The sequence below is a fragment of the Laccaria bicolor genome, genomic scaffold, assembly GCF_000143565.1.
Source record: "Laccaria bicolor S238N-H82 LACBIscaffold_115 genomic scaffold, whole genome shotgun sequence".
Classification (NCBI taxonomy): Eukaryota; Fungi; Basidiomycota; class Agaricomycetes; order Agaricales; family Hydnangiaceae; genus Laccaria; species Laccaria bicolor.
The window spans coordinates 1-8635 of NW_001889986.1; the positions used below are offsets into that span (position 1 = coordinate 1).

At 45.4% G+C, this 8635-nt stretch overlaps 5 protein-coding genes across 5 annotated transcripts; 2 read left to right on the forward strand and 3 right to left on the reverse strand.

The window, feature by feature from the left end:
* Positions 1–644: 644 nt before the first annotated feature.
* Positions 645–846, reverse strand: LACBIDRAFT_296786 (uncharacterized protein; the record flags this gene model as incomplete). The annotated part of the gene is made up of 2 exons (XM_001890580.1): positions 645–766; positions 819–846. The coding sequence occupies 2 exons, from the start codon at positions 844–846 to the stop codon at positions 645–647; spliced, it is 150 nt and encodes a 49-aa protein (XP_001890615.1).
* A 65-nt stretch (positions 847–911) lies between these two features.
* Positions 912–1124, forward strand: LACBIDRAFT_296787 (uncharacterized protein; the record flags this gene model as incomplete). Its single annotated transcript, XM_001890570.1, has 1 exon — positions 912–1124. The coding sequence occupies one exon, from the start codon at positions 912–914 to the stop codon at positions 1122–1124; it is 213 nt and encodes a 70-aa protein (XP_001890605.1).
* Positions 1125–4126: 3002 nt separating this feature from the next.
* LACBIDRAFT_296790 (uncharacterized protein) lies at positions 4127–4372 on the reverse strand (the record flags this gene model as incomplete). The annotated part of the gene is made up of 1 exon (XM_001890581.1): positions 4127–4372. The coding sequence occupies one exon, from the start codon at positions 4370–4372 to the stop codon at positions 4127–4129; it is 246 nt and encodes an 81-aa protein (XP_001890616.1).
* Positions 4373–7705: 3333 nt separating this feature from the next.
* On the reverse strand, positions 7706–7930 carry LACBIDRAFT_296791 (uncharacterized protein; the record flags this gene model as incomplete). Its single annotated transcript, XM_001890582.1, has 2 exons — positions 7706–7857; positions 7912–7930. 2 exons carry the CDS (start codon positions 7928–7930, stop codon positions 7706–7708), a joined length of 171 nt encoding a protein of 56 aa, XP_001890617.1.
* A 168-nt stretch (positions 7931–8098) lies between these two features.
* LACBIDRAFT_296792 (uncharacterized protein) lies at positions 8099–8337 on the forward strand (the record flags this gene model as incomplete). The annotated part of the gene is made up of 2 exons (XM_001890571.1): positions 8099–8256; positions 8310–8337. 2 exons carry the CDS (start codon positions 8099–8101, stop codon positions 8335–8337), a joined length of 186 nt encoding a protein of 61 aa, XP_001890606.1.
* Between the last annotated feature and the right edge of the window lie 298 nt (positions 8338–8635).

Genomic DNA, 8635 nt, shown 5'->3' on the forward strand with positions numbered 1-8635 from the left:
TCCTTCAGAATACATCTTTGACTTTGATTTCTACTCTTTGAACTACCTTATGAATGTCTTTCACTTTGGAGTTAAAACTTTGAAAGGAGGCTAAAAATTATAAAATTACAAGTTTAGAAGGCTATCTCATGTACATTGCATGTATGTGGTTTTCTCGCGAGAGTGACTTCCTCCAAAATGTTGGCATCCACAGCTCCTCCTTCTATGCCAGTGAGCAGGGAAACATATCACCCGTACCACCTTACTGATGTGTCTTTCTTCTAGACTGGGCCAACCATCTTCTCTTACACTCCCAACAAGTTGTGAATGTTCCCGAGATCACCCGCCATCTCGGAGTTATCGCCATGAATACTCCCCTCCGATACCTTGGTAACAGCACCTTGTCACAGATACACCTGTGAACACCCATCGTTGTCTGTGTCGAGCAGACTGCTTGTGAGGGTAAACAATCAGTACTGTGCATGATGGACGAAGCAATGTACGTACTCACCTGTCATGACTTTCTTTCATTCCTCACGACCCTATCCCAGTTCGTAAATGCGAAACGCCAGCTGTCCATAGTGTATCCGCTCGTTTCCCACACTCCTGCATCCTTCCCATAGCATTTATGCATTGGGTTTGATTGTTGCGCTTTCGTGTACACGTTATCTTGGTTTTGTTCGTCTGATCGTGTATCTATTTACCCGTAAATCCTCGTGTTGAGCGGAATGCTTGTGAGGGTGGAGTGTGTGCAGAGAGCTGAATCTGATGGCAAGCAAGGTTATATCTAGCAGCCAAAGTAAGTCCTCAAATGCGAATAGAGGAACGAAGCAACGTACCTGTGTAGGGTTTGGCAAGAAGATGCATGCTGTTTGTTTTTGCACAAGTTGAATTGCCCAGCCCTGATGAGAATGACGCGATCACGGGTTCACATGACCTTGGTTCAAGAGAAATTTTCAGTGTTTGCACACTCTTTCTTCCTTCCCCACCAGCTCTTCTGTTCGCTCTCTTCGCTCATTGGTCACCACGTGCCCTCTTCCCGGCCTGTCTCACCCTCACAGTCCTCTTGTGCCCCTACCACTCCTCTGCTTGTTCGCAGACTTCAAGTCTCGCTTTCAGATGGCAACCTGCAATCTGCGCCTTAGCTGCTTAGAATGATATATCTCGTAAGTGTTTGTTTATCTGTTTCTGCAAACTCTTCTTGAAATTACTGTCTTTCTGGACAGCTCACCATATCTTGCCTCAACAGCAACAACCCGAGTTTGGAGCACAGTAGTCCTCTCTCACAGTACAGATCTTTCTCTTTAATCTCTGTATTTTGTCTAAATCTAACACTCATCATCGCAGGCTATTTTATACTTTGGTCAGCAGTCAACCTCAGTAAATAGTGAAGTCAGATGTTAGTCACGAGAAAGTCACCAATTAGAGGGTGTCTGACTAAATGTCATTTTTTTAAGTGTTTCTGACTATGCTCGTAGTACAATAGTCATACATTAGTCTCACAGTCAGTCATGTACTCATCGTACAATAGTCATACCTCAGTCATTAATGCTTGGGCCCAGTTTAGAATAGGAAATAGGCTGATTCAGATTATATTTGACTACTTTACAAGATACATGTAGTAGGCCTAGAGTATGAGGGGGTGAGGAACAACAAAAGGCCCTCTGCAACATGTCGTGTCCATTCAAATGCTCCAACGACACCATCGAGTGGTCCCCACCAGATCCAACACCCATCAAATCCTCCACATCCAAGTCCGAGTTGTCGCCATTCACATTTGCACAGGAAACGGGGAGGGAAGAGAAGGAGTTGATGAAGGCGCCATTTGGATTCAGGAGGCATCAAGAATATGGTTGTTGTTTGCTGGGCGAGGAGTTTCTGTGGCTGCCATATTTTGGTGGTGGTGATGGTGGGACCTGCAACCGAAGAGCGTCGTCAGTGTGGGTCGTCATTAAGCCTGATGCCAACTTAGCTCTTTGTTGAGTCGCTGTTATGTTTTTGTGTAATGTATGGAAGCCGGAAGCAGTGGCAGCACGTTGGACGACACACAGTCCTTGCGTTTGACCGAGGGAGCTCATGATGGTGGTAGCCACGAGTGTGTCGGGTGCATCTGCAAAAGAGCGGAATCCGTCGACGAGGGCGTCTGTGGGTATAGCTGGTTCACCAAAATCATCAATCGAGCAGTCGAGGAAAAGTATGTGGGACTGGTCGTCGGAGTGACAAAGTTGAAGTGAAGACGAACTTTTCAAATGCCAACACGAAGCAATCATGTGACTTGCAACTCAGTCTTAAGAGCTCTTAAGTCCAAAGCAGCGCAGCCTCAGTGTAGACAGAAATTCTTGGCATACCCATGCATAGATAATTTATGACAATGTTGATACTAACGTATGACTAAACTCACATCCCATTTGTTGCCAAGGGAAGTTTGAGGGAAGTGTGGCGTGAATATTACAGATGTCTGACATACATCTGACTGACCTCTCAAGGGGGCACTGGGATTTAAAAAAAAGACCTGGGGTCGATTTTTTTTTCCCTGGACTTTGAGGGGACTAACTAACTACATAATCAGGCACCGGTCTAAATATAGTAATATGACATCATTTTCTGGAGTGCTTCCCTCCTCGTCCTTGCACAGACTCATTACAAGATGTGCAAACCCAAGATCGAGGTGCCTGCTCCAAAGATACACATTGTAGATGGTACTAAACAAGGTATCATCAGCCGACACTTCAGGAACACTCTCTGGTAGATTTCGCGATGAGTTTGCTGAATGGCTGTCCAGAGAGTGGCATTTTATGAATGTCAGGGGGGAAGAGGTTAAACTTGCCCCACTTGTCGGTTGACGGTTACTGATTATGGTTGTAGGCACAGGAGCCGCTTTCGGTCGTTTGAAAAAGGTGAGTATGGAAGAATTCTTCTTCTTGTCATCCTTATCACGTTTCGCTTTTGTTTCACAGCAGATTTTCGAACCCATATGATGTATTGTGAGGTTCAAGATCCCAACACTGCCACAGTGGACATGTACTTTGCACTCTGGACATACGGCGCATCTGTCGGCGTCAAGAACCGACTCTGACGTTGGTGCCATATTACTTCCCTGTCAAGATGACCAGTAAGTAACCTGATTGACAGATGCTTGACTACTTACCTGAGATTGCGTTGCAGGTTCTGCTGGTTCCATTTTCGTGTCAAAAATCTGAAAAAGATTTTTGTGATTCATGATAAGATAATTATAGCATAAGCATGATTATGTACAACAGAAACCGCTATTATTTGGACCTTGGACTAACTAACCAGGTACCAGTCCAGCATTCTATTGCCGGTGCCCCCTTGTGACCTCTGACTTTGTGTGATTTTGCTTGACTTTGCTTTTTACTGAGAGTCAACTCTTGTGAAACATGCAGTGGGGGAAACGAAGCCGTAAGATGCATGGACTGTGTAAGTTTTTTCTCCTGTCTCCCTCACGGACAGGACAGACAAGAGTCGACACACACACACAGAAATGAGACACGACACACGTGATGGAGAACGACACACCTGTCCAATGTTCAACACATTTGATGGCAAATGTCGGTCACTTGCTCAGGAAGGTGTGTCAAATCTTATCCGCATGATACCATACTATCTCGATTGATTCTGCCCTTTTTGGATTGTCAGAAAATGAAAATTTGATGTGTGATAGAAATTAGCTATGTATCATACACCAAAGATTCTGTGGTTAAGTCAAAATCTGCCTCTCCATGCTCAAGTAAAATTTAGGATTATAAGTTTTATTCCTTAAACTACTTACTATACAAAGTTATACATAAATTCTAAGAGAGGGAGCAACCTTGCGACCCCGGAATGTACGCACCAAGAATCCTCACTGTCGACGGCCTAGTATCGGTGCATCTGGGTGTCAGTATGTAGTCTCAGTGGCCGTGGTCGAGTGGGACGCAGTGGTGGCCTCGTCACAAAGGGTGCTGGCATTTTCGCTGTCATTCGGGGTTGGTTAGTGGGGAGGCGTGGCTTACACACCTGGCTGCATGGTGGGTGCTGTATCCTCTGTTGGTTTGCCAAGTGGCACTGGGTCCTCGTCCATGGGCCTCAGCACTGGATTCTGTCTGTGCAGGCATTTTCATGGGCCGATTCCATCAGCGTGGGTGGTTTATCCTGGGCGCTGGGTTGTTGCCGTTGGTAGATGGGCGGTTTTGTGGGCATTTTCATGGGCAATTAGTCGTAATCCGAGGGTTGGGTTTGCGAGAGGGGGTTGAATTGGGGGCGGTGGTCGTGTTTGCCGTGGCACAGGGTGTGGGAGGTGATGGTGGTGGGTTGTTAGCAAAAATCCAGGGCTGAACAAAGTGGGAACCACCTGAAAGAGCCCATGACCGTTCTCTTGGTCCTTGTCAGCCATAGTGAGGGTGGGAGATGGGCAGGAAGAGAGCGAGGGGGGTGGTGGGGCACAGGCAAGCAAATGGCGGTGGTGGTGATGAGAAAGCAGTCGTGACCAAGTCGTCACAATGATCATCACGCTCGTAACTTGTGGCGGAGTTTCGAATTGATGCACAGCACTAGTGTTGCCGCAAGGGAAGGTGAAGGTCACCTTGAGTTACCTTGATGTGACCTCAAGGTATTTTCCAGATTAGGAAAATGAAAGAGAATCAGCTTGCAGCAAGTTTGCAGCCACGTAGAATCATAACTATATCATGTAGTATTGTAACATACATCTGAGTACTGGTCAACAGAGGGTCCCTGTGGTTGAGTGAGGTGACCTGTCAACTAAATATGCACGTGGCGAGCCAAGAAGTAATTTTAGGGTATTGAGTTGACGAGCAATTGACAAGTTACGAAAAAATCATCCATACAGAGGGGCAAAACATGGGGTACATAGATCTCCTCCTCAACAAACACCCATTTGTCATTGCAGTCTGTCCTTTCTGAAGCAGATGTGAATCTGAGAATTTGAAGCTTCTCCATCAATTCCGGTGCAAGGTTGTTTCGGCAAAGGGTGTCAGTTTCTTTGCTTTACAAGAACATGCACTCTGATGGAGCAGAGGATGCTTGAACTGGAAAAACATCCAACGTGACATGGTACATTGTCTTCTTCTTTTTATTCACCTGATAGTGCCATAGCAGCATCGTTCAATTGATCAAATTGAAAAACATGAAACTAGGCATTATTGGTTCCAGAGAAAACTAGAAATGAGATTCAAAAAATTGATCGGCGCGGTGGAGTGCTGATGTTCAGCATCGAGCAACAAGTTTGGGCGCATGGAACGACAAAACTCATCACAAGAAAGGCTGAGTGGCCCGGCCGTGCTGCTGGCCTATGAGAATTTTTTCCTGAAGTGGCACATTTACCTTGACACTCCTTGACGTTGACAATTTCCTTTTGCATCGCCTCAAGGTGACCTTGCCTTCAAGGCACCTTTCCTTGTGGCAACACTACACAGCACACTCGAAAATGCGAAATCATGAAGAACAACACATTGTTACCAGGTGTGTCGCTTCTCACATGATGTGTCCTACTCCTCATCTGTGTGTGTGTGTCTCCTCTTGTATATCCTCCCTCGCGGATGGGTTATCGATCTGACTTCTCTTCTTATATAGTTCTCATCGCCAATCCAGCCTTTTGTCGTGAGCTTAGGAGGATGGAGCATTGGTGCGGGGGACCACAACGTCGTTTCACCCTCATATTTATGACATACTGACATGTCTCCTTGCTCCCCCAGACCACGAAACGAACTATACGACCACCACTACCACAACCAAGACACACCGACCACGAAGACGACCACAACGTGTTCACGACAACCATCGCGAACCACGACCACGACGAATCCATGCCAACATGTCCACAACCATGCGCATCCGCAACCACGACCACGCCCAGGTGCGATCTCATAGCTCCTGCAGACCACCAAGCGAACTCCATAGGATAGCGGCAGCGTGCAGGTCGAGAGTGGTGACTGGATGGATGTAGGCGAGAAGTAGTGTTTGAAAGTTAGGTTAGTTAACCGGAAAATAACCGGACCTAACCGCAACACTAACCTAACCGCAGTTAGGGTTAGTTGATTTTGAAAATGGAATAACCGGTTATTTTGCGGTTAACTAACCATTAAATAACCGGTTATAACCAGCCCTATTATACACCTTCAAAACGCACTTGAGAACGTCGAAAATGCTTAAAATTTGACTAAGTTACGGTCAAATCTCTAAAATATCACTCAAATGTGTAGACTTTCAAGGATAATTGCATAAATATGTCAATTCTTCACCGATTTTAGCGTTCTTGGGCTCGTTTTAAAGCTAGAATATGCAGAAATAATATCTATCAAGATACATATGAGCATATTTGCCTTGTTATAACCGATTCTTTATTTTTCGGTCCTAACCGGTTAGTTGTGGTCTGGTTAGGTTATTTTAGGTTTCGGGACAAAGGCTAACCAGTCTCGGTCTCGGTTAGAGCCCCTGGGCACCCAATAACCGGACCTAACCGGACTTTCGAACACTAGCGAGAAGCCTCCGGATTAGCGTCTAGCTAGGGCTTTATCTAGAACACAACTACTGTATTAGATACTGAACATCAATGCTATTCCTTTCTCCTGTTCCATGCCATCCTTCTTGAGATCCAAAGTCACTAAATAAGTTCATCAAAGTACACAAGCAAAGGTGCCAAAGTGCTACTGAAAGATGGATTCCCAACTTCGGAAAGTTATCGAACAACTTTCAAAGTTGCTCGATAACTTTCAAAGTTATTGTACCTTACTTTATGAAGTTGTCGAACTTTGGCAACTTTGGCAACTTTACAACTTTGCAAAGTTGCGAAAGTTGCTCAAACTTCAGTAAATCGGTGAAGTTCCGATATGACCTTTTATTTCTCACGAGATATTAGTCAGATGTTGAAAGATCACAATCCCTCACAATAGCTCACAATCTGTCGCAATGCTTGTGTGCACCTCGCAAGGATGCATGCAGATTATTGTAGTCTCGTAGCTGGACAAAATCATATATATATCATTTGTTTCCAATTGTGAGACAGTGTAATGAAGTAAGAAATTATCAGATTGCAGCCTTCTCAGCTCTTGACGAAGGCAAACACTTCTCGATAACTTCTCAAGTGATCAAGAGATAAATCTTGGATAGATCTGCCGTTGCCAGTGCATTTTGTGACTTTGGGCAGCAAGTCAGCCTGAGCTTTGGGCCAACTTTGGGCACAGTCATGTGCCCATCGGCTGAGTTTGGAACATTGTGCCATGTGACTGATGTTGAACTTCTGAACTTCGGGACTCTAACGTTCTAATGTTTCAACTCCCCACCATCGCTCCCTAAGGCCTGAGTCTGCACATACACCTGCTTAGTGTTTGGAAGTCCGGTCTCGTGACTGGAAAAAGACCGTAACCAGACCGGACCAAGACCGCAAAAGACCGGACCTGCGGTTACGGTCTTTTATTTTTGAAATGTAAAGACCGCAAAAAAACCGGTTAACGTGAACCGGTCTTGACCGGTTTGGACCGGTTTTTTGTAGCCCCTTAAATACCCTTTAAAACGCACCCAAGAACGTACGATTTGGTAAAAAAACGAGAGAGATATGAATTAAAATGTAAATTACTTTTGGGAATAATAGATGTACCAGACTTATTTTATAGAAGCACCAATTCCTAACGGAATTTAACGTTCTTGGGCTCGTTTTGAAGCTATTAGAGATGTTAATAAATTTACCGATTCATAATATTAAAATATTGGCCTAAAGACCGGTCATAAACCGGTTAAAACTGATGCAGACCGAAACCGGTCTATAGACCGCAAAAAACCGCGGTCTGCGGTCTTTTTGCGGTCCGGTCTGGTCTTTTGACTTCTGGGGAAAAGGCAGACCGGTTACGGTTACGGTTAACGCCCCTGGGCATCAAAAAACCGGACCGAACCGGACTTTCAAACACTACACCTGCTCACCGATGTTGGCCGCATCCATGAGTTGGTGTATGTGCTTCTCTGGTCTGGTCTTACCTTCTCACTGATGTTGGCCGCATCCGTGAGTTGGTGTATGTGCTGCTCTAGTCTGGCAGAGTCTGGTCTTACCCTCTCATGAGTCGTGCCTTCGCACAGTTGAAACCCCCCCTAACGGATCTCATCTAGGATTATGACACGTTGGAGGGCGCCTTCACTCTGTCAGCAGTCCGGGTCGTATTCAGCGGGCTCCCCCCTTATACACTCATCTTCTCCACCCCCTACCCCCCACCCCCATCCAGATGCCACGCTTCTGGGGGGGACAGCAAGTAGTTCTCTTCTTGTCGCCTCGTGAGTTATGTTACCTCATGCTCAAGGTTCCCCTATTGATTGATATTCTGTAGGACTACCTTTCAGTGTTCGACCTCTTGAGAATCCTTGCTACTTCAAAATTTTCTCCTTCCCCTTTCCCTCAGCTCAGGCTTCCACTGTAATTCATAGTCATTGGTTTTTGTATCTTGTAGCCATAATATATATCTTTTAACCCTACAAACCATTGAATCCAAAGGCTCAGAATGCAAGAAAATTCCTCATAATCTATCAAAATGAATCACAACGTAACAAAGGATTGTATAGTGGCATGAGATTGTGAAATCTTGCTGTATATTGTGAGAGATTGTCTAAAAACGCAGCGATGATGAGGCCTCATCAGCCGTTGTGAGGGAAGTCG